Consider the following 26,037-nt stretch of genomic DNA (forward strand, 5'->3'; position numbering starts at 1 on the left):
ATCTCCCCCGATTCACTACTTCTCCGCACCACTACTGCTTAGCCCCTGGCATCATCTACTTCTTGTTCAGATACCTACTTATATCTCCCGGTGTCCAGTCATTTTCTGGCACCTACGTCCCCATTCCCGCGTGTGTCTAACGTCCAGAAGAACAACATGCCCCGTCATAACTTTGACGAAGACCTCTCGGAGGTATCCCTTTCAGGGAGGTTTCCGGGCCTGAGCCACATCCAGGCTGGGAACGATGATACCTTCATTTTCACCTACCTCCCACCTTCCATTGATCAATTTCTCGCCTGCACGTCACCTCGCGATTCTCGACCTCTGCAATTCAATGTCCATCTAGGTACTTGAACCCCATCGAATGGTTTCAGTCTGCTTTGCTAACTGCGTCACAAGATGTCACAAAGTACCCCACCAGCCATAGCTACTTTGTCTTCTCGGCCTCGGACAACATCTCCGACGAGATTTCTGCTGTCCTAGAGACAGTACAGGAAAAGTTCAAGCGTTACTCTCTAGAAACCTTCCTCAAAGACTTTTGCCACGACATTGATCAGGCTGTCTTGAAAGAAGAATCTGCAGATCCGGATTCGGATGAAGAATCCGATCTCAACTGTGACGATGAAGAGGCGAATGGCGATTTCGATTCCAGCTACGATGATCAAGATGTGGATGATGGTTTCGGTTCCAACTATAACGATGAAGATCTGGACTGGGACGGATTTATTGATGCTCCAGTGATATCACGTTCTACGGATCGAAAACAACTCCGCGCTGATCTTCGCGCAGCAAAATCTGTCGGGTTCAAAGTTGGCTACCTGGGAGAGCTGGAGGGCCCTCTTGTTGTGTCTATCTCCTGTCGGATTGCTAAGCTGGGAATCTCAGAGGATGCGATGGAAATGTGGAATGTCTCTCCTGAGCAGTTTTTGGTCGTCCTCCTTCGCTACCCCAGGGGTTATCGTGGGCTGTCGCAGATCTTGGCACGGCAGGGAGGTCCGTCCCCAGTCCAGATGCACGTCGGTCTATGCGATACTTATAAGCCCACCGTGCTGTCGGTTCCGGATGTGGCAAGACCCGCGATACTCCATGACATATTTTGCCCGAGTGCATCAGACTCCAAACCAAAATCAGCTATGAAATCGTCCTTCATCACAGAGCCGGTGGAGACTGTACTCAATGACCGCTTCCTGAGTTTTATACGGAACCGGCTTCAACACGGCTTCTCGTGGACAGGAGCGGAGCTGTATCACGATCATTATCAGGTCAAGATGCTAGAATCCAAAGATGTTAGCTCTCGCGAATATTGTGTCTCTGAGAAATGGAGCCACTCCACGCCAAGCTTCGTCAAAGGGGACCAGCTTCTAGGGGCGAAAAATTCATCGCAACTGTCCCTGCCTCTGATCACTATGCAGTATGCACTTCGCCGTTTCGTCAAGTGCACGGAGTTCTGTCTGAATTGCCACTGCAAAGTAGACGCCGGCTTTGAGGCCTTGAAGCCTTATGTTTGTTCCAGTCCGCTGTGTCTGTACCAATACATGCAACTTGGCATGGGCCCAAGGCTGGAATGGGAAATAGTCTCCCAGCCGTACGTGGTCGACATGCTTGTTAGCTTTGCTTATGCGAGAGCCTCGGCCGGTGAGCTCACTGATTTCCCAACCGGACTCGATTTGAAGGTACCCTGGGAGTTCCCTGATGGGTCGGGATTGAGGGCTTGGACTGCGACGTGGGACACTGACAAGTCGGTGTTGTCGACCCAAGCGGAACACGACCTCAAAGTCGGGGAATGGGTCGCTATTCGGGATTCCGATGACTCGTTCACCTCGTTCAGGTCTCCATCGCTCTGTTGTGAGGTGCTGAGTATACATGGTAACTCGCTGATCCAGCTTTCGCAACCGATTGCCATAGGCTTTGGAGACAAGAACGCAGGTCGACCACCATGGAAAAATGTACGATTCATGCCCTACCGTGTTAAAGTTGACTATTTGAAGGGCGACATAAAGCAGCAAGCAATCATGGCGCTTCTCAATACGCTTCCTGATGTGTTCCTAATGAAGTCCTTCGTTACGAGCGGTGCAAGGCCTGGACAAAATATTTCTCTTCAGTCCTGGAAAGGGAGAATTTGTCAATCGGCGCTCTATGTACTGCGATGGATTGTTGCCTCCAACCAATCATGCATTGTACACGATGATGACCCTGAGCACCAGGTCACGGGCATGCACAACTACATGCAGTTCAGGCTAGCCCAAGGGTCCCCAGATAAGGAAGCCCGGTTCGTCCAAGCAGTCAAGGCAAGTGCGAGTGGAAATTTTCCCACCATATTTGCTTGGCATGGAAGTCCTGTCCATAACTGGCATAGCATCCTGAGAGAAGGACTGAACTTCAATAAACAGTTGCATGGTCGAGCGTACGGGGATGGTGTTTATATGGCGAAAGGGATCAACACATCGAGTGGCTACTCTAACGCCACAGTTCCTCTGTCGAATTGGCCACAAAGCACATTGGACATCATGACTGCAATCTCCTTGAATGAGGTAGTCAATGCACCCCATGCATTCCGATGCACCGCTCCCTTCTATGTTGTTGCGCAGCTGGACTGGATTCAGCCGCGGTACCTTTTCATCTCAGGCAAGCATCTCGCATCTCAAGGGATACGCACGTTCAAACCATCGAAGGTTTACAGCCAGGACCCACATCATGCTTGCCTTGGAACCAATAACTCTCCCGTTTCCATTCCTATCTCGGCCCTGAGCAGCCGCCACAATCGAGCAGACACCCCAGCATCGACGCACGTCAGAAAGAAGAGGAAGGTGTCAATGGGCGGGCCAGCCCCGGGGGGATCTGACCCAAGTGACGATTGCGCTAGCGTGGCGACCCTCATCGATGATCTGCGCTTGCTGGAATCCGATTTGGAAGATGATGCCTGTGAGCCGGACTGCGTTATAGTGGAGAGAAAGGCCCGCTCAGATCCGGTGCCCCAGACCGACTTTCGGCCTGGAACCCTGCAAACCGGTTCCTTACAGCTCCTGGGGCTGCCAAGTTACGCGACCACCACCGCGACACAGTCATTACAGCGGCATCTCCAGGCAATCTTAAAAGTACAGGATCGAGAGCCCCTACACGAACTTGGCTGGTACGTTGATGGGACACTGATCAGCACCGTCTATCAATGGATCGTCGAGTTCCATAGCTTTGATCCCTCTCTGCCGTTGGCTCAAGACCTCAAGCACAACAAGCTGACAAGCATTGTCATGGAAATTCGCTTCCCGCCCCAATTTCCTATGTCTCCTCCGTTCATCCGGGTCATCCGTCCCCATTTTACCCCCTTCATGCAGCACGGTGGTGGCCACGTGACAGCTGGCGGCGCCATGTGCATGGAGTTGCTCACGAGCTCTGGCTGGCTACCGACGATCTCCATGGAGAGCGTGCTTTTGCAAGTGCGCTTGGCTCTTTGTTCGACAGATCCATACCCTGCACGGCTTCAAAATGGCAGTGGTAATTACCCGTTCAGCGAGTCGGTATCTGCCTATAGACGAGCATGCCAAACACATGGTTGGAAGGTGCCTGATGATTTTAACCGCATTCAGGATGCATGATGGATGCTTTCTTGATAGATCTGATAACATTTCAGAGGTTCTCTGTTCTTACTATATCTGCGTTGAGATTCAAAGGATTTAGTCACAGCTTATCTGAGAGAATGCAGACCAGTTTCTATCCCTTGATCACTGTATACATGGTTCAGCGGGAGCTCTATATCAGCCCTTCTATTGCAGTCCAGCAACAGTGTGATTAGTGTTAATCCTCGATCCTACCGTTTCACGTGCAGCTCACCCATATAAGCTTGTAGTCTTTTCCACAGATAGTTGATTCAAACGCTGAAGGATAGACCTTCAGTATGCTGAAAGATCTGCCAAGTTGTAGACTACGGAATGGTGCATTCTCGGGCATGTCTGGAGGAACTTTCATATCCAAAGGGACATATATTGTTCATAGGATAGTAAGAAGGCTGCGTATCTTATCAGGTGGTGTGGACAAAAAATCACATGCCGTGGAAGCTTGTCCACTCGCGCAGTTGCAGTTCCAGTGCAACCCCGAACAAACCAGATACCACAACCAGTTGGTTCCATGCAGCCAATCCACACAGCATCAGTACCCGCTCAAAACAAGACCGCAGCCTTCACCAACCCCCAACAAGCTCACAAAGACAGTGAATCCTGCAAACACCCCGCCTCCTTCAGCACCGGAATAGCCTTATCAACCACCCACTCCGTGCACTTCATCAACGGCCGTCTTTCCTCTCCATCTCCATAGAACTCCAATGGGGATAGGCTTTTGAACGGCTCCGTCTTCATCCGCTTGATGTTGAACGCCTTCTGCTGCGGTGGAGCCGGCACTGCTCTCAGCACCTTGTCCCATGTCTCTGGATATCCGGCTGCGTTTGTGAAACCGAGCGGTGTTCGAGAGAAGAAGGTTTCGGTCAACTCTGGCCGAGGAGCAGGCTTGCTTTGATAGTGCATTCCCCCTGGGGAGGTTATGTCGCCGTCGACTTCGTGGATGTGGCCTGAGCCGGTGATGGGGTCTGTTTCGACGAAGATCGTGGTATGGTATCGTGGAGAGGGGAGGTCGGGGTCTTGGATGGCGAGGTAGGTTTTGATGAGGTAGACGGGGTAGTGGGCCATGTTGATCTGTCTCTGCCGGTGTCGATGAGGAGGTGGTTGAGATAAGGCAGGATCAATGAGGGGAAGGTTGGCAGCCTTGCATCTCGGCGGCTACGGCGTCTGCTTGAGGACATGAAATGTTGAGAGCAACGTCATCCACGGCATCCTCACTCTTTTTGGCTTCAAATCCTCAATTCTGAAGATTTCAGGGCACGGTAGCTCTCTTGGTCACAGCCAAGCATCTCTCATGTAATGGCATCGTTCAACTCATGCCATATCCCATGCGCATGGGATCACACTGGAGCTAGCACCAGATACACAAGGGGAACTCCACGCCAAAAGTGCATTCTACAGAGAGATTATATTGGACTGACGTCACCGCCATGAGACGACGTGAATACGCCAGATCCAGTGTTGGTGGGTGGCAGAAAAAGTGAATCAGAATGGCGTTAGGAGACTTCCAGCTTTCTCTCTTCTACTAACCATCACTTTGTCATCTTCTTCACCATCCGCTTCACCATCTTCTCTTCGATATTTCTCTTCTTCACCATGTCTTTCATCATGGAGACCCCTGTTTCCTTGGAGTTCCTGCAAGCAGCACGAGAACGTGATTTCCGCCGCATCAATGCACTGATCCTCGCGGGGAAGAGCATCAACGCGAGCGATAAAGATGGCTACACGGCGTTGCACAGAGCTGCCATTCAGAATCCCGAAGATCTAAATACCATCTCCATCCTTATCTCCTACGGGGCCATCAAAGACACTGTTCACGAAGAGGAACAAGCCGGTCGGTATAGAACTCCTCTGCACTATGCCGCCATTCAGGGAAACGTTGAGCTGGTCGCTCTCCTCCTCAATATGGGGGCTGATCCCGCTCCTCAACATCTCAAGGACTGGCGAACACCTCTCGAGGATGCCATCAGCAACGGCCATGTGTCAGTGGTCGAGAAAATGATCCAGTGTTTCATATACGGGTCGTTGGGCTACAGACCTTCTAAAGGCCTAGCCGAAGCGATCATCCTAGCGTCCCGACTATGGTACTCGGATGTCTTAATCCTGCTCCTCGAATACAGAAACCGATTCTTACCATCCGGCACCATCCCCCAAATGGTCCTCAAGCAGGCCCTCTGTGAAGCCATCCAGGCCGAAGCCTGTGGTGTCAGTATGCAGCCCTTTGACGAACGCATCGGCGAACCCGGCGACCACACACCCACCAAAGTGGCCGACCTGCTCATCAGGGCCGGAATCAACTTCAAACCGGAAGAGCTAGACAGACTGTTGTCCACCACCTGTCGCAACTCCAACCTGATCGGTGTGACCCGCTTACTTCTCAACCTCGAAGCCACCGTCACCAGCTACCACATCGTCTGTGCCATCGAAAGCCGAAACATCCACATGGTCAAACTTCTCATCCCCCCCTTCATCACCAACGGTGGCCAATCCTCCACAGGAGCCGACGAACCAGACCTCGTCCAATACGCCGCCGGCCACGGCACCCCCGAAATGTTCGAATACCTCTACGAGACATTCGACGCCCCCAAACGCAGCGGATCCCTCCACCGACCCCGACCCCGACGCACCCCCCTCATCCACTACGCCGTCTGGGGCCTCCAAAGAGAGATGATCAAATACCTCCTCGACACCGCGCGCTCTCACGTCCACGAGACCGACGACCTCGGACACACCCCGCTCATGTACGCCTTCGACGACATCGACACCACCAAAGAACGCACCCGTCTCCCGGTCCTCCAACTCCTCATCGAACAAGGCAGTGACGTCCGAGCCCGTTCCACCGACGGCCTCACGGCCCTCCACCTCGCCGTCCGCATGGGCTCCATCGACATCGTCCGTCTCCTCCTCAACAAGGGCAGCGACCCCAACGCTAAAGCCATGTCCTGCGATAGCGTCTACCTCAAACGTAACCCCGTCTGCCGGGACCCCACGGGTATTCTATACTCTCGAACCCCATTACATTGGGCCGTGGATCCACTCGCCACCGTGTCCCTGGACGTCGTTAGAGCGTTACTGCGTTTCGGGGCCGACGTGAACGAGCCAGATGGAAATAACGCCACGCCGTTGAATATTCTTCTCGGAGATGGTTGGGGTGATCAGGTTTGGGAGCCTAGAGCTGCGGTCGCGGAATTGCTGATGAAGTATGGGGCTGATGCAGATATTGAGGATAAGATGGGGAGGACGGCGAGGGATCGTGCGGAGGAACGTCATGTCATGTTGAATTATATGGCTTGATGGGTTCCAGATGGGTTGGTTCTTGGTGTTGGTTGGGGTTGGAACTGGGTAGGGGAGTTTCGTGATTGTTTCGGATTGGATTTATGAGAAAATTCTTGTCTTGTGGGGATGTTTTAGGGGTGGTTTATGTCTAGCTGCTGCTGGTATCTTGTGCAGAGAGCTGTATCTCGGTTTGAGAGACGGGGTGTCGGTAGTGGTGCAGATGGCGTTATGGAGGAAAGAAATACCTGCGATGTTATGATAGCTTGCTTTGACATTTAGTTTAATTGAGTCTCGTTAGTAATATGCAGATTATTGCGAAGGGGCCAAGTATGAAGTCTAGTAATGTAGCCAGACACAATTCTTATTGCACTCTGGAAAGACAGGAAGTTAAAGGTATGATAAATTGCTTTGAGATCTTGAGTTAGGATATCAAACATTCATTCCCTCCTTATATCATCGACATCACCCTTGGCCATCTTCGAAAGAGTGCCAGACATGGTCTGCTCGCGCGCATGGGCGCGTTTCTGTCCAAGCAGTGTCTCCGTGGTTATCAACCACAGCTCAGACTGACCTTCAATGCGCATCATGAATATGCAGCATCTCCCGGGAGAACCTCGAAGCATCTCAGCAATGCTCCCCTATGCTGTATGGCCTCTCGAGGCCTCCTATACCGTCTGCATTCAGGGAGCGCCCTAGCTACCGTATGCTTTGCGCAGTGCTCATAGCACCCATTGTATCATCTCAACATCCGCCCATCCTCCTCACTCACTCACCTTCCTCCTCCCCCTCTCCCTCCCCAAGATCAGCATCCAGCCCATCCACCTCGACCTGCGTACTCGGCCCCGCCTCCACCTGAGTATTCGCAGCCCTCCTACTCCTCTGCGCGCTCTGCTCCCTCGTAATCGCGCGTTCCCCCACAAACCGATCCCCGGGCCAAGGGATCTTACACACGGGACAAACCTCGGCTTTCTGCATGCGAAAGAAATTCCGCATGCAATGATCATGCAATCGTCCCGGACAATCCCTCTCCGCGCACCGTTGACCCTACCACACCCATTAGCCAATACATTCCACCCCTAAAACGTTTAAAAGAATGGATACACTCACAGCAGTAATAACATCCCTACACGCCTCACAAAACTTAATCTTCCTCACCCCCTCATCATTATACGTCGCCACCAACCACCCCTTCAACTCCATCAACCCCCTCGGACTCAACCGATAAAAACCCCTCCGACTCTTCTCCAACCACCCCTCCTCCACCAATTGCCTCAACATCGTCTCCGCCTGCGTCATAGTCAACGACTGCGCCGCCCCTCCAGCACCCTGCGTCGCCGACATCGACTCCCTCCCCCCCACCACCTTCGCCAACTGCAACGCCTGCATACTACTAACGACCATCGCCTCCTGCCGCCGCGTATTATTCGTCTCGAACATCGCGTCCAGTAATCGCTTCACGAAGGCGATTTCATCTGCTGAATGGGTGGTCGCGAGTTGGGTGAGCGCGTCGCTGGTGGTGTTGACGAGGGCGTAGATTCGTTCCGGGGGGGTGTGGGCATTGTTGTCTTGAGTGGGATCGAGTTCGAGTTGCGGGAGGAGACTCCGGATTTCCAAGTCGAAGGGGGAGATGGCGCTGTTGGCGGCGGCGATGTAGGTTTCTAGGTCGGTGGGGGTGATTTCGTCGGGGGAGGTTTCTTGGTTATCTGTTTGTTTATGAGTTGTGTTACTTTGGTTGATTTTGGTTGGGGAAAGGGGAGATTAGGGGCACTTTTTATAGAGTATATAGCTGCCAGAATGGGTTTTGCTTCTGTGAGGGTTAGGGTGGAGCGGGCCATGAAGGCTTGGAGGAAGGCGCGGTTGCTGTCGTCGTAGGCCATTTTTTTTTCTTTATTCCTCTGGGCTGTGGATTGGTGCTATTGCATGCTGAGAAGTGAGAAGCAATGGCAATCTTTATTTGGGTGTGCGGGGTGTTCTAAAGTGAGGAGGGTCAGACAAAGAGATGCGACGGCGACGCGATGGACGCGCCGCCCCGCGTTCTTTTATTGGTTATGGGTGCCAAGACTGTCTTTCGGTTGTGTCAATGTCAACTGTACAGTGTAAATGCAAGTATGCGGTTATAGTCCTCTTATTCTAAAGCAATGATATAAATTACATAGTTCAGATTAACCAGATCAGTTGATATCATACGAAACTAAATAAGAATACAGCTGACTGACAGTCATTCTCCCCAACGCCGCATATAAACAACACAACACAAAGCCCAAACCCCAACATCCTCCTAGAACCTCCTCCGGGTCGGCTCCGGACTAGGACTGCGGCTGACACTTCTCGCATCCCGACCACGCTCCTTCAACCACTTCTTCGTACTAAGACGCAGGTCCCGATCCAACTCATTGCTCGGATCCTTGCGATGAATGAAATTGCAGAACCCACCACGCACACAACCCTCGCCGCTATTTAACCGACAACACGCTTCTCGGAAATCCGTCACCGGCGATAATTCACAGTATATGGGTCGTGCCGCGTACCACCGGGAATTCAAAGCGTCGCAGGCTGCCTGGGCGTCTTCTTCGTATTTGAACCGTGCGTAGACGTTTCCGATGAGGTCTGCAGGAAGAACGTACTCGTTAGCTGACATTCTCCGGGCAAGGGATGGGGGGCGGTGCACTCACGATCATTGTTATTATCGCAAACCACCAATTCCTCTAGTTCACCGTACTTGCACATCTCACACCACACGTCCTCGTAAAATGCATCAAAGTGGTTTTGTAGCTGGCTGGGGTTCATCTTGTTCTTGGGGTCGTAGGCCGGATTCTGGTACATGTTGGGCATCAGAATCGTCTGGGAGTATGAGGGCTTGACGTGCTTTCGGGAGCAGCGGTCGCCGTGCCGGCACGCGCCGATCTTGTAGTAGAAGGAGCAGTTGACCTTGTCTTGCTCTGTGCCGAAGATGGAGGCGAGGTAGTTGGCCATGGTGATGTGTTGCGCGAACGCGGTTCGGACGGGTGTTAGGTGAGCAAATATGTGGGTATACAGGAAGTCGAAATCCGAGGAGAAGAGAGGGCGAGGCCAGAGAGGAGCAAGGCAGTTGCGCAGGTAGGTGTTTGTACGGCGAGTTTCCCAGCTCTTGTTTGCAGATTCTGGACAGCTTCGATCTCGTGGCGGTTGGATGACTAATCCGGAGAAGCTTCTGGTGCCTGAGGCAACAGGCTACCGGTGTCTACTGGGTATGGCTAACTGGTTATTACTTGATTAATTGCTAATCCATAGTTAGTTAACTATAGTCTTGCATTAGTCATTAAATGCATGGTTTCAATCACATATCGCTGTAGATAACTGTCTATAGGCTATGCATCCAACCCCAGCCCACTGACATCCACTGCGGGCTGGACTCTTCTAACCATATCTGCCAGGACCTTTCCAGTTCCCAGCGAAAGTGAGATTCCCCAAGGGCCATGGCCCGAGGCAACAAACACGCCACCCTTGTCTGCTGCGCTCACGCCATCTCCCAACAAGCTGTCCTCGACTCTCGTAACAAAAGGTGTGCCGCGCTCTGAAGCAGGACGGAAACACAGCCCTTCACGGGTGATCTCCAGGTCGTCGATGTTCGGGATCTCATCCGTCGACTTCTCACTGCCCTCGGCAAGCTTACCGAGCAGACGAACACTCGCTGCCTTGAGTCGATCCATCTCTTTCTGCTCCACTGCCGTGTGGAAGAGATCTGCTCGTTCTGGGAGCGGGATTTCCCTGCTGTTTAATCCCGCGATGTAGATTTCATTTCCTTCTCGAGAGAAGATCTCAGGACTGAAGCCGCAGGATGGGGGCCATGTTGTGAAGACAGCATGACTGTTGCCGCCGTATGTTTTCTGCTCATGCTCCGGGGTGTGTCTAGGGGAGCGAAGAACAAGGGAGTAACCGGCCAGCGAGTAGATAGGGAGAGAAACTTTGGACGAGGGAAACAGGTCCTGGAAAACTTGGGGGGTCCAGGGTCCGGCGCAGACCACTAGATTGGTGCAAGGGATCGTGGATTCGGCTTGTGTGTCCAAGTTGATGATCTTGATGCCGGTGATAGCACCGCTCTCGTCTTTAACGACAGACGTAGCTTTGGTGGGATTATGTATCTTAACACCGCGTGATGTGCAAGCGTCCATCAGGAAATTGCACAGCCTCAGGGGATCACTAAAACAGTCAGTGCGGTTCTCATCACAAGGATCGATCCGACTCACACTTGGCCAGTCGTATCCTTATCGCTAATCTGCTCTACCGCTGCGCCTTGCTGCTGTGTCAACCAATCTGGCACCTCGGGGTCGTCGTACTGAGTCGTTCCTGCAGCCGTCTCAGCGCGGCTGGTGCCCGCACGGAGCCAATCGTCGCCACGAGCGCCACCCTTGTTGTTTATAGAGCCTAGGCTCAGCGCAACGCCTTTCATATATCCCCATTTCTGCGCCCCTCCGTGCTCAGCAGCGAGAGACTCGTGTAGATTGAAGGAGAGCTCTCCCAGTGGCGCGAGCGAAGGCGCAAACCAATCCTTCGCTATGAATCCAGCGGCATAACCAGAGGCGGAGCAGAAAAGTTTGGATGAGGATTCAATAACATGGATCTCGTCTGCCGGTTGGCTTTCGGAGAGATAGTAGGCAATGGAGGATCCGATGATACCTCCTCCGAGAATCACGGTTGACATTGTAAATATGCTAATTCTCAGAAAGAAGACTTGAGACGGAAGCTGTATCCGAGCACATCCATCCGGGGGCTGCAGAACTTATATGGACAGAGCGGGTCTGTCGAACATGTGCAGGAGATCTCGCGGGATAAATCCGAGCTTGGTCCCGATAACAAGAGTGGATCGCGCCCTTCGAATGACTACTTCCCCAGGATGCCACATGGTGTGACTGGCACATTATCAGCCGGGTTCATGCCCAACCGGGCCGGTTCTCTCGACTGTTCGAGAAGCCATCCGGAATACTATCAATCAGTTCGATTTGATACAGATGAGAGTGGTGTGTGGGATTTCCAAATAAGTTCGGCGGGGTAACCCGTGCTCGGCCATTTGATAACGGGTGGTTCGGATTCTTATGTGTCTCTACCGGGGGCTCAATCGTGCCATGCCATATGATCAGCCAGTTTCCCTGACCGGGCCGGTTATTCCAGCCTTCAATTGAATTGATAATCATCCAAGTGAGCAGCCTGCTCCGCTCAGGAGCCACGGCCAAGTATTGAGAAGCACACCTGGGGTTCCGAGGCTCGGGCCCACTAGCCGAGCAGAGACCGGAGTCCCCAGATCCATCGAGGACCCCGACCTGGTGGCATCCATATCCCCTCCGTTATCGGGGGGTACCGTGTATTTAGTAAGACCAAGGAGTAGACCGTGGTAAAGACATGTACCTACCAAGGTACCGCGGAATAGCTTCCTACAGGCTCTATCGGACTGCAGATCTGCAATGGCGTACTCCGTACACGCGTCGGATATCTACTGTCAGCAAAATGGACGATGTATACACAAAGCCATCTTATCCCGGAGGATACCTAGAAGGCTGGAACAGTGCAATTTGAGAGATACGGAAGTATGACATAAATGGTAGGGGAAGCCAAACGAATATCGTTCTGACCTGATGGTGTTTACTTTTCAGGACGTGCTAGATCTGCTGCCTGGTAGGTGGAGAGGCAGTCTGAAATCCACTACTAAAGCATTCAAAGCGCATGCGTTGAGATTCTATGTATGTTCTGCGGTTCATGCCATGAAAATATCGTAAGTGTCAATTAGTTGTAGGAGAAGTACTAACTTTCCAGCGAAACCTCATGAGATAAGACATATAATAGGAAAACGCCCTCAATATAGCTTATGCCCGTGCCTTCTTAATCTGTGCTAGGCAATCTAATAATAGTAATCTCCAGAAGAACCTAAAGCAACATCAATTCCCATCATCGACCGCCTAATATCACAGGTACCAGTGGCGGTGATAAGCGGAGGAAAAGCGGCAGACCCCACGTTCCCCTCATTACATCACCCGCGACTTTTCTTGAATCCCTCTGCAGCAATCAACCACGATCGTGCAACCAGATCAATTCCTTGTCCTACCACCCGACTCGCCGTTACACCAATACAAGTACCATGTCGAGCAAAACCATCATCGTTACCGGTGCCTCGCGAGGTAATTTCCAACCCGCCCACATTCTCCCCCAATGGCACGTTCCTAATCACAAACACCAGGAATCGGCCTCGCCATTGCGAAATACCTCCTCACCGCGCCTCAAGCCCACAATGTCGTCGTGATCGCCCGCAGCCGCGAACCCCTCCAGCAGCTCAAGGAGCAATACAGCAAGCAAGTCGAGGTGCTCAACGGCGACCTATCTGACTTTTCGCTCGGTCAGAAGGCCGTCGATCTGGCCCTCAAGTCTTTCGGCCGTCTGGACGGCATGGTCCTGAACCACGGCATCCTCGGACAAGTAGGAAAAGTGATTGATGCGGATCCGCAAGAATGGAAGGCCGGGTTTGATGTGAACTTTATCAGCTTGGTTGCTTTTGTAAGTAGGATGGGGTTGTCAATTGTGCTACGTTGGCTAATGTCGATGGCTAGATCAAAGCCGGTCTTCCCGCGCTTCGCGAATCCAAGGGAAAAATCATCTTCACCTCATCGGGTGCGGCGGTCACGGCATACAGGGGGTGGGCTCTTTACGGTGCGACCAAGGCGGCCATGAACCATCTGGCTTTGAGCCTGGGCGAAGAAGAGCCCGAGGTCACGACGATTTCTATTCGGCCCGGCATGGTGGACACCGAGATGCAGCGGGAGTTGCGCGAGGTCCATGCTACGAATTTGGAGCCGCAGATGCATGCCAAGTTTACGACGGTGCATAAGGAGGGTAAGCTTCTGAAGCCCGAGCAGCCGGGCCATGTGATGGCGAAGCTGGTTTTGGATGCGCCTAACGAGTTGAGTGGGAAGTTCTTCACGTGAGTTTGAAATTTCTTCTCATTATGATAAGCTAACGAAACTAGATGGAACGATAAGGCGCTGGAGGCTTTCCAGTGATTACGGCTAAAATTCTGATGAAGACAGTCAGCATGTACCGTCGACAAGATTCATAGAACATATTGCAGAATAGAATACATAATCAGTCGAAAGATGAAAAGCAGGTTACATTTTAGAAGCATTAGGCGTGAGCCTTCATGTTTAGCATGGAATGTAAGGTGATCATCATGTAAAAAATTGGACCACAGAAAAAAATTATCATTGCATACCTTAAATCCAAGGTATTTTGGGTATTATGCTGCCGAGATAGGGTATTTGCAGAATCTGCACCTGGATCTTCGTAAAGTCAGCAATGCACAAACAATTGACTGAATGACAATTTGGCAGTGTGAATGTATATCAGTGGTCCGTTTGGCTAGGACAGTGTACGTCACCATTTTATGGTATGATAGGGGCGACAACGATGTTCATCATGATAGTAAAAGGCAAGAAAAAGGGACAAATACATACCAATGAGTTAGTTCTCCCAAGAATTTCCAAGTGTGAGCAATTCTAGAGAGACCATTTTCTCTGTTGTGCGAGTACTGCACGAGTGAAGAAACTGAAGAGAAAAAAAAGCTGCGAGCCGAGAATAAAAACCCATGGAGGCGGTGTGTTTCTGCCGCGCGGTTCTTCCGTTCCGTGACAAGTCCCTCCGCGCCGGGATTTAATCGCAGCTATTTATACCAGTTGCTCCCCGCGCACCGTCACAATACATACTTCTACTGCGACGGCCACGAGTGCGCACACGCGTCTAATTTATTTACTACTTTTTGCCATCATGTCGGATCGAGAGTTTAGTTGTGAGTTTTTCTCAAATATTGATTTTTGAAGATTAATTCAACTGACTTGATTTTCTAGCAAACGACGACCTGTCGCTTCCTAAAGGTGTGTACCTGTCGCTGTCTTCCGTGTCGCATCACCACCCAACATCCATATTGATGAACTTTGCCTCGTGATACGATCGCGTCGACAAATATAACTCATTGTTCAAAATAACTAAAGCGACACAGCGACGGTTCAAAAAATAATCACAGAGATCCTCCCCCCCTCATCCGGCCAAACATTCTCTAAGGATGCCCGCGATTTGCTTATGGAATGTTGCGTCGAATTTATCACGCTGATTTCCTCGGAGGCCAACGATATCAGCGAAAAAGAGGCTAAGAAAACTATTGCCTGTGAGCATGTCGAGCGCGCCCTACGTGATCTTGGGTTTGGCGACTACATCCCAGATGTTCTTGCTGTCGCAGAGGAACACAAGGAGCAGCTGAAGGTGCGTGACTCGGATCAACCCTGGATACCTGGCTGACAGTTGGATAGTCTCGTGAAAAGAAGCAGAGTAAAATGGAGCAGAGCGGGTTGTCAGAAGAAGAGCTCCTTCGACAGCAGCAGGAGCTATTCCGCTCAGCCACTGAGAAATACCATGCTGCTCCAGAGTAAAGGTTACGAGCGATGCCCACGGATTAATGCGGTTGTCTCATGCTGGTCATAGAGGATCTGGTTTGGAGTTTGAGAAGTTCTACGGTGATTGGAGTTTGGCGGATCTGGCTTGATATCTATGAGGGTCTCAGTTTCTATCTATTTCTTTATTTCATCGTTAGTTCGATTGGTTTCTTATTCTGCATGAGTGTACGATTTCTCAGGCATGGTGATGGCGCGACCTGTATCATCCCCGGATATGGTACTTATACCCATGGTAGCGATCAACCGGAGTCCAAGGAATAACAGCATGAGCGTTTGCCTTCTGCTTGGTGATGCCGTCACAGTCATGTTGGCTTAGCACTGTAGGCGTCGAGCCACGAATTTGCGAGGTAGCCTCCGAGAGTAGGCCTAATATTGTACTGTATGACTTGGATATTTCTGTATCTCCCTGAGCTATATCGGAGGTTCTCATAAATGACTACTACCTACGGAGTAGACTGTCATACTCATAGTAGAGAGCACGGGCCGTGACCGCGCTTAACCCGATCGGGTTGCCCGCCCAACCTCCACGCGCAAAGATCGCTGTTGCAAACACCGCGGAGCATAGGTGCTACTGCGACATCAGTCTCGTCTCGTCATCCACGATGCCGCCCTTCAAAGATGAGCATATCCTTGTACGTCCTATGCCTTCGAATGTTTATTTAACTACCTGGTTCAAGAAATCATCTAACTGACCCTTAGATAATTGCGCCAGGCTCGCAAGTGACCCTGGCGCAACTGGGCCTCCCCGAGTCATTCACGCCTGCCCGCTTTCGCTTCCCCACGCGCATGTTCCCTGCCGAAAAGAAGGGCGAGTACGAACCGTACAAGATCCGTGAGCGCCGACACGAACTCAAGGACAACAATGGCGCCACCGCGCCCGAGGACGTCGAGATGAAGGATGCGGAGTCGGCACAGCAAGACGGGACCGTGAAACCCGAGGCCGAGCAAGCTGGAGATGCGAAGACCGAGGGTCAGGATACTAGTGGACCAGTCAAGCAGGGAACAACAACCGAGATTTTCTACGACGAGGACGTGACGACCGATGAGGGAGCGGTCTATCCTATCGAGAACGGTCAGATCGTCGACTGGCCGTGCTTCTTTGCTCTCCTTACACACGTTTACAACCATTTGAGTCCGCCTTTCCATACCCCGATCATGCTCATCTCCGAACCGGCGTGGTCCGCCCGGGATCGTGAGACGATTACACAGTTTGTCTTTGAGAAGTTCAAGACGCCTGCCTTCTGCTTGATGGATTCCGCCCTTGCGGTCTGCTACGGATACGGTACCTCGACGGCTACGGTGGTTGATGTTGGCAAGGGAAAGGTCAATGTCACGGCTGTCACCGACTTTCTCGTGAACGAGCACGGACGGGGCATCGCGCTGCAGGGCTGTGGTGGAGACTACATGACGGATCGATTTGTGGAGCTTCTGGGCTCGAAGGGATTTTCGAGGGAGATGTGCGAACAGTTGAAGCGAAGCAATATTACCGAGCTGCTACCTCCTGGAACCCCTCTTCCCGGTACCGCTGCAACCGCACGACAGGGTGCTAACCCGGCTGCTACTGGCCCCAAGGATGGCGCGGAAGGTGGCTCGACTGGTCCTCAGACAGGGGAAGGCAATGGCGATGGGGACGACGACGAGGGCGTGTTGGATGTCGCGGCCATCGTTAGTGGCAACACGAGCGAGTTCCTTGCTAATCGGGAAAAGGAAAAGGCTGAGAAGGCCTCGGCCAAGAAGGGCGGGGCGGACCAAGCCGGCAAGCCCCTCCGTCTTCCTAACTCTAAGAAGGAAAGGGCCTCGTTCCAGTTTGAAGAATATGTGCGAATCGAGCCTGAGAAGGATACCCCGAACGCCCCTGTGCGGTATATGCGTCAGTCCCGCGAGATCGAGGTCGGTGTCGAACGCTTTCTCGCCGCAACGCCCAAGCAGAACTCGGCGGACCGTCTGACCGGCGGCCTGCTTGAGGATATTGCTACTCAGATCCATCATACCATTCTTGCAGTTCCCGATGCGACGAAGCGAAGCGAGCTCTGGGATTCGCTCGTCATCGTCGGCAATGGCAGCAAAATCAAGGGTACGCTCATGTCACCGTGTGATTTCTGACTCGTTACTGATCTTTCCAGGATTTACGCAATCGCTGCTCGGCACCATCTCCCAAAAATACATCCTCTCCCCATCCGCTACCATGTTCACCTCTGAAATTCCGTCCAACTTCTCCACTCCCCTTCCCACTGGAGGAACCAACACTCCAGCGCCCTCCGGCCAGGCTGGTCCGATGAATCACCCTGCGGGTCACGGTGTGAATCCACTGCTGGTGGCAGCCACACATGCCAACAACCCCATGCCCGGCACACCGTCGATGGATCCGGCGATGTCGCATCACCGGTCGACCGGACATTCGCAGACGCCCACGTCGGTCAAGACGCTGCGACCCCCCGAATACTTTCCGGAGTGGAAGGAGCAGAGCAATACCAACGCGCCTGGCGCAGCTACCACGGGTGGGCCTGGCGCCCCGAGCGGTGGCCACGGCATGGAGGAGGCGGTGTTTCTGGGAGCACAGGTTGCGTCGAAGGTTATATTCGTGCTGGACCAGGGACTCAGCAAGGGTTTCATGAGCCGGGTGGAGTATAATGAGAACGGACCCTCGGCGATCCATGAATACACCATGTGATAATGATTGGGTTATGCGAGTTATTGACAAGCGGTTTTCTTCACAGTGTGGATTTCTTATTTGACGCTAAAATACTGGTTAATTTTACGGATGTTGTACTCTACAGTGGTTTATTCAATAAAGCGAGTCTGACTCGATAGTCAAGTCTAGGAACAGTACAACTACCGAGGTACAGCCTTCAGTCGGACACATCGGAAGACCCGCGATAAGCCTCCGACAAATAAACCAGGTAGGTAACCGAACCCCCCAATCCCAACAATCAATCAAGTAAGTGGAGATTCTCCTGTCAGAGAGAAAATAAACCCTCAACCAACGAATCACGTCACCGTTTCCATAATCCAGACCGCCATGGCGCGATCAGCCAGCCTCGGTGGCGTTAGTTCCATGGTTCTCATCCTGTCACCCTGGTCCTACTATACCCAGCCTTGTAAGCCATACCACTACCAAGGCATAACTAAGCCTTGTTATGATTATGCTAATCCTGTTTCTATACCGGAGATACCATGCCGGGATATCACACGTGGAGGTTAAATAGAGCCGCGCGGGGTTCCCTCAGATAATCATTCCCTGTTGCACCTTACAAGTTTGTATCTACCCATTATCTAGTCTAGAAATAGATATCTAGATAATTCAACAAAATGGGCGATATTTCAACAGTACCCGCACCCGCATCATCCACAGAAACAGAAACAGAGAAACCAACAGCACCAACAGCAACATTCCACCTCGCCGACGACCACGCCTACGCTCTCCAACACAACCACCTCGCCGCATGTCGCCTAAACCTCCAACATTAACTCTGGAGGGAGGTGTTTCGATTTAATATCCATCCTTCGATCCCCATCCCCGATGGGGAAGGTGACGGGCTCACTATCGCAGACATAGCCTGCGGCACAGGTCTCTGGCTCATCGACGTCACACGCGAACTACCACACGCGCGTCTCGACGGGTTCGATATCGATCTGACTCAGGCGCCGCCTAGGGAATAGATGCCGGGGAATATCACCCTTCGGGAATGGGATGCGTTGGGCGATGTACCCGGGGAGTTATGTGGGAGGTATGATATCGTGCATGTGCGTCTTGCGGTGTTAATTCTCTCCGGGATTGATCCGGGTCCGTTCATTCGGAATTTGTATACGATGTTAAAGCCCGGTGGATGGGTCCAATGGGATGGGCTAGATTGCGTGCATATGTGCGTGAAGAAGGTCGATGAGGGGATTGCTACGCCGGCGTTGGAGGAGTTGAGGGATGCGTGTGCGGCGGATGGGCGACATGATTGGGCGGTGGAGATTGGGGAGATGTTAGGGAGGGAAGGAGGGTTCGTGGAGACGAGGTTGGAGTGTTTTGATGAGGGGCCGGAGTTGGTGCGGGCGTTTGGGGATCGGCATTTGTTTACGATGGGGGAGTTTGCGGCCAGATTGAGGCAGAGTGGGAAGGGGAAGGGGAAGGCGGCGCAGAGGTTTGATGGTTTGGTGGAGGAGGCGTATGGGGAGATGGTGGGGGGGGGCGGCGTTGTCGATTCAGAGGGTTGTGGGGGTGGGGAGGAGGCCGGGGTAGATGGTTATTTCATTGTTGAGTTCGTTCTTTGCTTGTTTATGTGGTGTTGTGGGAAGATTATACCATCCATCCTTGTGTCTAACCCAAGTAAACATCCACCTCAATCTCCAAATTCTGCCCCTCAAACGGCAACGCATCAATCCCCAACATGGTCCACGTGGGCTGATGATCCGGACACCATTTCTTGACATTCTCCACCATCAACTCAATGATCTTCTCCCGATTGCTTGGCAGATTCACATGGTATGTGCGGATTTTCACGACTCGGTCCCAGCCATGCTTGACACTAGCGCGCAGCTCCGGCTTGGTTTGTTCGAGGGTGTATAGGATCACTTCGTCGATGTTGCTGAAGGCTTGGGCGACTTCCTCTTCGATTGTGGGGGGGATCACGGTGGAGGTGGGGGACATGCCGGCTATAAGAATTAGTTGGGTGTCAGGAGAATAGGGAGAGGGGTGGAATAGGGAGGGGTACTTTGGCCGGCGATTTCCATGCGATCTCCGGCTATGCAGGCTTCAGCGAACCCATAGGCCTTTTGGAAGTGTTGGCCGCGGCCGGGGCGGGAGTAGCTGGGGATGGGGGACATGGTTGATGGATATTTGGATTGAAGTGGGAGAGAGGCAGATGAGAGGGGAGGTAGTGTAGTAAGATTAAAGCCTAGTACCCCTGTATTTGTGTTGCAATGGCGTGGTGGACGAGAGGCTCACCCTGGTTCACTCATCGACACTAGTCGCTTTTGATAAGAAGTCCGCCGTAGTGCTTACTTGGTCATGCAGGAGCTCTTTGTATTAGTGGCTTCTCAGCCTCATAACGTCAATAACTTTTCATATTCGCGTAATCCATAACATGTGTTAGTCTTCGGTAGAATACTCCAATGGTAACTCCGGCGTCGTGTTGAATGCCTTCAGTTCCTCTCCCGTGCTATTTCCCTCCCTCGTGGCTATGTTGGATAAAGCCACCTCGTCCTGCGGCACGTAGACCGACGAGGACATCCCAACATAGTTGCTTCGATAGCGATTGGAGTTTTTGGTGCGACGGTAGACTGTTGCGAAAGCGGGGAGACAGCCGACAATGACAGCTGCCATCATTAGCGTCTATCAATACATTATAGGGTGTGTAGTCCCACCAATTCCCGCCTCGATCATTCCCCAGAATGCTAACCAGGAACTACTCGGAGTGCTGTCATTGTTGGCGCGAGTGCCGATCTGAACCACTCGCACCACCGCCATGATCACGCAGATGGTGCCCAAGGCAAACACGGCGGCCACACTAATCTTCTGGCCCAGCGGGAGATGAAGCGTCACCACCAGTCGCAAGGGCAATACCATGACTGCTTCTCAGTACACAGGCGCTTGCGAATCGGTTATGGAGTACATACTCATGATATCGCTCAAAGCGTCAACGGCAAAAGCATAGTATAAACTGGCAATCTCCGCCACAGCATCGCGATGCGTATCGCATGCCCCTAAGCTGTCAGTCTACATCGCGCGCACGGAACAAAGCACTGACCAACAGTGAACCATGCATGCATGCTTTGACACGAGGTAAAATTAGATACGATCGCTCCGATAAAGGTCCGAAAGACGTCAGCGAGAACCTCCACCCGATAGCGCGAGAACATACCAAAATGCAGAAGCCCATGACCATGTACCACCACTTCATCTGACCCGGCAGATCTCGGAGGAGTCGGCGGTAGAGAAACAGAAACGACAGCTTGACCGACCATAGCGATGCCCACAGCAACATGGTGTTTGCGAAGAAAACTTTAATCATAAATAAAGCGTCGGACACCATGGTCGCCCACGGGGCGATCTCGCCGTCTTCATATGCATCGATCTTGTATATGACCGGGGTGACAATGACATATGCAATGCTCATGGCCAGGAAGCAGGCCCAAGCGAGCAAAATGCAGCCGTCCTCGAGCTGCAGCGACCGTAGCTTCCAGACAATCAAACTAAAGCGAGCCATGACCACCGCCGACGACAAGGCCATCATGGTGTAGCCGGTGGCCTGTACCTGGCCAGCCGATACATAGTTTCGCTCCATCGGTACTGATTCGGGAGCGATCGACCACCGAGATCTGAGGCCCGTTGACAGCAGGCATTCCGGTACATATTAGATAGACATGGGTCAGACTGCGACCGGGGAATTCATTACGAGACTAATCTCACAAAAAGAACTAAGCTAGATACTGTCATCCGCCAGCAAGCGACCGGCTGCCGCTACTATAGCGCCGTGATTTGGAGCTCCCGTTGCGGCCTATAAAGGATGCGCCCTCTGCGCAAGTCCACGCCTCCTGAAACCATCACGACTCCTGCTCCATCCTTATCGCGCTTGTTCCTGCCAAGCACCATGCTGACCGGAGCGCTGTTGATCGCTGCGCTCCTCGCGCCCGCGACTGCGTTGGACAACACCACCAGTCACATTGTGGCCAAATTGGCTACGTATGGCGTGGATGCCTACGAGTATTTCAACTCCAGCGTGCTGTCGGACTCGTCGGTGCGCTCACGGTCGTTGGGATTCTGCTCGGAGCTGGTGAGTGATTTTCCCGCCCTGCACTAAACCCGGACGGTGTCTCCCGAACCCTGCCTAGTCCTGGGACTAATGCAAAGGAACAAATTGGCAATTTACTAACTGGACAGTGTTCCGCGCTTCCCCGGCTGTATCCCGGGCATGTGCTGCAGCGCTCCACTTCTGCTTACTCCACCTGGGACGCCAGCTTCTGGTCCCAGCAGCAGGAGGAGGTTGATCCCGCTTGTGTTTTCCAGCCGTCCAGTTCCGTGGAGGTTGCCGTGGGCCTGCTGCTGACCGAGCTGACTCTGTGTCCATTTGCTGTCAAGAGTGGCGGTCATGCCGCCTTTGCCGGTGCCTCCAACATCCAGGATGGCTTGACGATCGATCTGGTCTCGCTGAACTCGACGACCTTGTCTGAAGACTCCACCATTGCCTCGGTTGGCTCGGGCAATCGCTGGGTGAGTGTCTATGAGTGGCTTGAGCCGAAGGGCCTGTCGGTCATTGGTGGCCGCGTGTCTGACATTGGCGTGGGTGGCCTGACCTTGGGAGGTATGTATGTGATCTATCAACAAACCAGACGAAGCTAACGAGGCAGGCGGTATTTCCTTCTTCTCGGGTATCTATGGCTGGGCCTGTGACAATGTGGCCAACTACGAGGTATGCATGCTCCTTCTATGACTACTTATCGTCTAATCGTGTTCAGGCTGTTCTAGCCGATGGCAGCATTGTCAATGTCAACCTCGACAGCCACCCCGATCTTTACTGGGCTTTGCGCGGCGGAGGCAACAACTTTGGCATCGTCACTCGCTTCGACTTGACGACACACACCCAGGGGCTTATGTGGGGAGGCTCGCGCGTCTGGCTGGAAAACTACCAAGCCAGCGTCCTGCAGGCGCTGATTGACTTTGGCAATGATTCGCCTTCGGACCCCAACGCGGCGCTAATCGTGTCGGTAGCCTACGCAGAGGGTCTATACTTGTTTGTCGCGGACTTGGAGTACGCCAAGCCGGTGGCCAATCCCCCAATCTTTGACGGCTTTAACAGCACGGGTGCGCTGGAGGACACCATGGCCATCCGCAGTCTGTCTAACATCACTCTCCTGTTCAAGGAAGACAATCCTAGCGGCCTGCGCGAGAGCTACTGGACCGGTACCGTCCAGCTGGACTACGATCTGGCGACCAACATCACCAACATCTTCAAGGAGGAAATCGTTCCCATCCAGAACGTGACCGGCCTTGTGCCCGCGCTCGTCTGGCAGGTCATCAGCACCAACACCATGGAACACATGACCAAGAACGGGGGCAACGCCCTGGGCCTCGATGCCACGGACGGGCCCTTGCTGCTGATCAATCTCGCCTTTATGTGGGATGACGAGTCGGACGATGCGGCAGTGATGGCCGTTCTGGGATCAATCACCGCGAAGGCTCTCGCGGCAGCAAAGGCTCGGGGATTGGACAATGACTATCTGTACATGAACTACGCCAGTCAGTACCAGTCCGTCGTGCCGTCTTATGGTGCAGCCAACCAGGCGCGCTTGAAGGAGATTTCGCGTCAGTACGATCCGTTGCAGGTGTTTGAGACTTTGCAGCCGGGGTACTTTAAGCTCAATGGAAAGGTGGCTCTATGATGTGTGGTTACAGAGGCGCAAGATCAGAAACTTAACTCATACAGAGAATCAGCTCGGTTCTAAAGCCAGATACCTTCTAGTATGACAGTGGCATACGATTAGGTGTATACTAGAAGTAAAGTAGAGTATTACAATGCATCCGATGATATAGTTAAAGAAAGCCAAGTCCAACTTCATACCGGCAATCCAGTACCGACTCATGCATGCCCCTTCCAGACCACTCTCAGAAATAGACAAACAAAAACCAGGAATCTCTCCTCAGCGCTAACGATCCGTTACCCAGCCACCAGAAACCAAGAATTCCTAGACAGACGCCACAATCCTTCGTGTCGGAAGTAATCCGTTGCAGCCTAAGGTCTAGACCATTTTGCTTCGATTACTTTTTCTCGCTTTGGTATCTAAACTAGATATTACTCTTATTATAGTATTAAGGATATTTTAGTACTTTGAACGGAGTAATGGATGGATGTATACACACTGCAGCTACCTAACCGCGTTGAGATCAGATACATGGATAGATTTCCTAAGCGCCCAAGTAGTAAGTATGTAGATGTACATCTTAGGCGCCGTACCCCTCCCTCTCTCTTTCAGCCTTGCGCTTTCGCTACCACCCTCTCCCTCTCTCCTCCCTTCTTCCTCCATGAATAAACAAAAACCAACTACAAACACCAACCTACAAGCAACCAACCCACCCCTCTATCTATCTAACTATACCCCCCTCCACAAAATGAACATCTCCCCCCACCCAAACCCCTCCTACACCCTCGCATACATAACCGCCCTCCCCCACGAACTCACCACCGCAATCACCCTCCTCGACGTCCTCCACGGCATTCCCCAGTCCCAGCCCGCCGAGGACAATAACGCGTATATCCTGGGCCGTATCGGGAACCATAATGTGGTGATGACGTGTCTTCCGGCGGGGAGGATGGGGATTGGGGCGGCGGCGACGGTGGGGGAGGGGTTGAGGAGGACGTTTGCGGGGGTGAGGTGGGGGGTTTTGGTGGGGGTTGGTGGGGGGGTTTCTTGTTTTCATAGTGGGGAAGGGGGTAGGAAGGGAGGGAAAGAGGTGAGGTTGGGGGATGTGGTGGTGGGAGTTCCGGGGGGTGGGTGGGGGGGTGTTGTGCAGTATGATTTGGGTAATGGCGAGGGACAACTGAATGCGCCGCCGGAGAAGTTGCTGGGATATGTTACGATGGTGAATTGTTTGATGAGGAATCCCAAGGTGGAGAGGAATTGTTTGGAGGAGATATTGGGGGAGTTGGGGGAGGAGTATGCTTACCCTGGGCATGTGGAGGATCGGTTGTTTTGTTCGGGGTATTATCATCGGTCTGGGGAGGGCGGGTGTGTGGCTTGTGGGGATGGGGATGGGGGTGGGGAGATATATAGGGAGAAGAGGGAGAGTACGTTGCCGGTGGTGCATGTGGGGACGATTGCGTCGGGGAATACGGTCATTGGGGATGGGGTGACGAGGGATCGGATCTGCAGTCGGTATAAGGGTTCGATTCTGTGCTTTGAAATGGAGGCGGCGGGGTTGGTTAATACACTGCCTTGTTTGGTGATCAGGGGGATCAGTGACTATGCCGATGTGCATAAGAATGATGAGTGGAGACTGCGTGCTGTTGCTGCTGCGGCGAGCTATGCGAAGGCCTTGATTCTGCATATCCCGCCGGAGGAAGTGCCGCACCAAGAGGTTGGACAAGTGACAGAGCTGGGTAGGTGGAATCTTGGTCTCAGAATACACATGCTAATAGCTTGCAGTCAAAGAAATCAAAGAACTACGTGGTGAATTAACCCATATCAAGGCAACTCTCGAGAATGGGTTGTCGAGCATCAGTTACAGTCTTTGGAATCTGCAAGGTAAGATTGTCGTGATATATCATCCATCCACTTTGGTATCAAAAGTCTGACTGGTAATAGGGTCAAAATACAAGGTATGGAAGGAGTTCTTCCAATGGCTGTTGCCATACGGCTTTGGCAAGCAACAGAGGCGTCTCAAAGAGAACTAAGCTGTCCCTGGTATATGGTTAATGCAATAAATAGTCAGGCGTGTTCGTCATCTTTTCGGCTCCTGGGAAGAATAGATATTCAGTGGTTTTGGTGTATCTCAAAGAATGAGAGGAGCGAGCGTGTGGATGCAAATCTAAGTATTTGGATAGCCTTCCTCGTCCAAGCTCGTTCTTGGTGAAAGCCGTGGCTAGTCTCATTGAGTCCAGCGGAGGAAGTAAATTGGTGTTCTACAACCCTAATACTATAGTTGAACCACTTTTTAACCCAGCTTGTTAGCAGTTAGGACTACCTACCTGGTCTGTGCACTT

General features: G+C 52.4%; 13 protein-coding genes across 13 annotated transcripts; 7 read left to right on the top strand and 6 right to left on the bottom strand.

The window, feature by feature from the left end:
* Positions 1 to 144: 144 nt before the first annotated feature.
* Positions 145 to 3,700, top strand: BO80DRAFT_499765 (putative ubiquitin conjugating enzyme). Its single transcript, XM_025724202.1, has 2 exons — positions 145 to 346; positions 400 to 3,700. Exons 1-2 carry the CDS (start codon positions 157 to 159, stop codon positions 3,591 to 3,593), a joined length of 3,384 nt encoding a protein of 1,127 aa, XP_025578796.1. The 5' UTR covers positions 145 to 156; the 3' UTR covers positions 3,594 to 3,700.
* Positions 3,701 to 3,966: 266 nt separating this feature from the next.
* On the bottom strand, positions 3,967 to 4,733 carry BO80DRAFT_422304 (uncharacterized protein). The gene has a single exon (XM_025718794.1). It carries the CDS (start codon positions 4,674 to 4,676, stop codon positions 4,194 to 4,196), a length of 483 nt encoding a protein of 160 aa, XP_025578797.1. The 5' UTR covers positions 4,677 to 4,733; the 3' UTR covers positions 3,967 to 4,193.
* Positions 4,734 to 5,204: 471 nt separating this feature from the next.
* BO80DRAFT_462086 (ankyrin) lies at positions 5,205 to 6,989 on the top strand (the record flags this gene model as incomplete). The annotated part of the gene is made up of 2 exons (XM_025722489.1): positions 5,205 to 6,861; positions 6,913 to 6,989. The coding sequence occupies 2 exons, from the start codon at positions 5,205 to 5,207 to the stop codon at positions 6,987 to 6,989; spliced, it is 1,734 nt and encodes a 577-aa protein (XP_025578798.1).
* Positions 6,990 to 7,290: 301 nt separating this feature from the next.
* Positions 7,291 to 9,020, bottom strand: BO80DRAFT_399943 (non-structural maintenance of chromosomes element 1 family protein). The gene is made up of 3 exons (XM_025717490.1): positions 8,653 to 9,020; positions 7,992 to 8,587; positions 7,291 to 7,928 (listed from the first exon to the last, which is right to left on the bottom strand). The coding sequence occupies exons 1-3, from the start codon at positions 8,759 to 8,761 to the stop codon at positions 7,650 to 7,652; spliced, it is 984 nt and encodes a 327-aa protein (XP_025578799.1). The 5' UTR covers positions 8,762 to 9,020; the 3' UTR covers positions 7,291 to 7,649.
* Positions 9,009 to 9,972, bottom strand: BO80DRAFT_374916 (zinc finger CCCH domain-containing RNA-binding protein). Its single transcript, XM_025716615.1, has 2 exons — positions 9,557 to 9,972; positions 9,009 to 9,491 (listed from the first exon to the last, which is right to left on the bottom strand). The coding sequence occupies exons 1-2, from the start codon at positions 9,855 to 9,857 to the stop codon at positions 9,163 to 9,165; spliced, it is 630 nt and encodes a 209-aa protein (XP_025578800.1). The 5' UTR covers positions 9,858 to 9,972; the 3' UTR covers positions 9,009 to 9,162.
* Positions 9,973 to 10,180: 208 nt separating this feature from the next.
* Positions 10,181 to 11,660, bottom strand: BO80DRAFT_462089 (NAD(P)/FAD-dependent oxidoreductase). Its single transcript, XM_025722490.1, has 2 exons — positions 11,111 to 11,660; positions 10,181 to 11,063 (listed from the first exon to the last, which is right to left on the bottom strand). Exons 1-2 carry the CDS (start codon positions 11,563 to 11,565, stop codon positions 10,232 to 10,234), a joined length of 1,287 nt encoding a protein of 428 aa, XP_025578801.1. The 5' UTR covers positions 11,566 to 11,660; the 3' UTR covers positions 10,181 to 10,231.
* Positions 11,661 to 12,830: 1,170 nt separating this feature from the next.
* BO80DRAFT_374922 (SDR family oxidoreductase) lies at positions 12,831 to 14,052 on the top strand. The gene is made up of 4 exons (XM_025716616.1): positions 12,831 to 13,033; positions 13,093 to 13,406; positions 13,460 to 13,830; positions 13,876 to 14,052. The coding sequence occupies exons 1-4, from the start codon at positions 12,994 to 12,996 to the stop codon at positions 13,907 to 13,909; spliced, it is 759 nt and encodes a 252-aa protein (XP_025578802.1). The 5' UTR covers positions 12,831 to 12,993; the 3' UTR covers positions 13,910 to 14,052.
* A 551-nt stretch (positions 14,053 to 14,603) lies between these two features.
* On the top strand, positions 14,604 to 15,697 carry nctB (negative cofactor 2 transcription regulator complex subunit NCB2). The gene is made up of 4 exons (XM_025718795.1): positions 14,604 to 14,691; positions 14,750 to 14,776; positions 14,902 to 15,161; positions 15,209 to 15,697. The coding sequence occupies exons 1-4, from the start codon at positions 14,670 to 14,672 to the stop codon at positions 15,326 to 15,328; spliced, it is 429 nt and encodes a 142-aa protein (XP_025578803.1). The 5' UTR covers positions 14,604 to 14,669; the 3' UTR covers positions 15,329 to 15,697.
* A 216-nt stretch (positions 15,698 to 15,913) lies between these two features.
* BO80DRAFT_499773 (putative chromatin remodeling complex subunit (Arp9)) lies at positions 15,914 to 18,154 on the top strand. The gene is made up of 3 exons (XM_025724203.1): positions 15,914 to 15,984; positions 16,052 to 17,426; positions 17,476 to 18,154. Exons 1-3 carry the CDS (start codon positions 15,955 to 15,957, stop codon positions 18,021 to 18,023), a joined length of 1,953 nt encoding a protein of 650 aa, XP_025578804.1. The 5' UTR covers positions 15,914 to 15,954; the 3' UTR covers positions 18,024 to 18,154.
* Positions 18,155 to 19,571: 1,417 nt separating this feature from the next.
* Positions 19,572 to 20,272, bottom strand: BO80DRAFT_422315 (RidA family protein). Its single transcript, XM_025718796.1, has 2 exons — positions 20,053 to 20,272; positions 19,572 to 19,993 (listed from the first exon to the last, which is right to left on the bottom strand). Exons 1-2 carry the CDS (start codon positions 20,162 to 20,164, stop codon positions 19,659 to 19,661), a joined length of 447 nt encoding a protein of 148 aa, XP_025578805.1. The 5' UTR covers positions 20,165 to 20,272; the 3' UTR covers positions 19,572 to 19,658.
* Positions 20,273 to 20,429: 157 nt separating this feature from the next.
* Positions 20,430 to 21,624, bottom strand: BO80DRAFT_462094 (uncharacterized protein; the record flags this gene model as incomplete). The annotated part of the gene is made up of 5 exons (XM_025722491.1): positions 20,430 to 20,656; positions 20,705 to 20,908; positions 20,957 to 21,043; positions 21,092 to 21,110; positions 21,202 to 21,624. The coding sequence occupies 5 exons, from the start codon at positions 21,622 to 21,624 to the stop codon at positions 20,430 to 20,432; spliced, it is 960 nt and encodes a 319-aa protein (XP_025578806.1).
* Positions 21,625 to 21,930: 306 nt separating this feature from the next.
* Positions 21,931 to 23,719, top strand: BO80DRAFT_432156 (FAD-binding oxidoreductase; the record flags this gene model as incomplete). The annotated part of the gene is made up of 4 exons (XM_025720780.1): positions 21,931 to 22,113; positions 22,221 to 22,641; positions 22,676 to 22,749; positions 22,796 to 23,719. The coding sequence occupies 4 exons, from the start codon at positions 21,931 to 21,933 to the stop codon at positions 23,717 to 23,719; spliced, it is 1,602 nt and encodes a 533-aa protein (XP_025578807.1).
* Positions 23,720 to 24,351: 632 nt separating this feature from the next.
* BO80DRAFT_374940 (purine and uridine phosphorylase) lies at positions 24,352 to 25,990 on the top strand. Its single transcript, XM_025716617.1, has 4 exons — positions 24,352 to 25,036; positions 25,109 to 25,434; positions 25,481 to 25,579; positions 25,640 to 25,990. Exons 1-4 carry the CDS (start codon positions 24,360 to 24,362, stop codon positions 25,726 to 25,728), a joined length of 1,191 nt encoding a protein of 396 aa, XP_025578808.1. The 5' UTR covers positions 24,352 to 24,359; the 3' UTR covers positions 25,729 to 25,990.
* Positions 25,991 to 26,037: the final 47 nt, after the last annotated feature.

This window comes from Aspergillus ibericus, assembly GCF_003184845.1.
Source record: "Aspergillus ibericus CBS 121593 unplaced genomic scaffold BO80scaffold_6, whole genome shotgun sequence".
Taxonomy (NCBI): Eukaryota; Fungi; Ascomycota; class Eurotiomycetes; order Eurotiales; family Aspergillaceae; genus Aspergillus; species Aspergillus ibericus.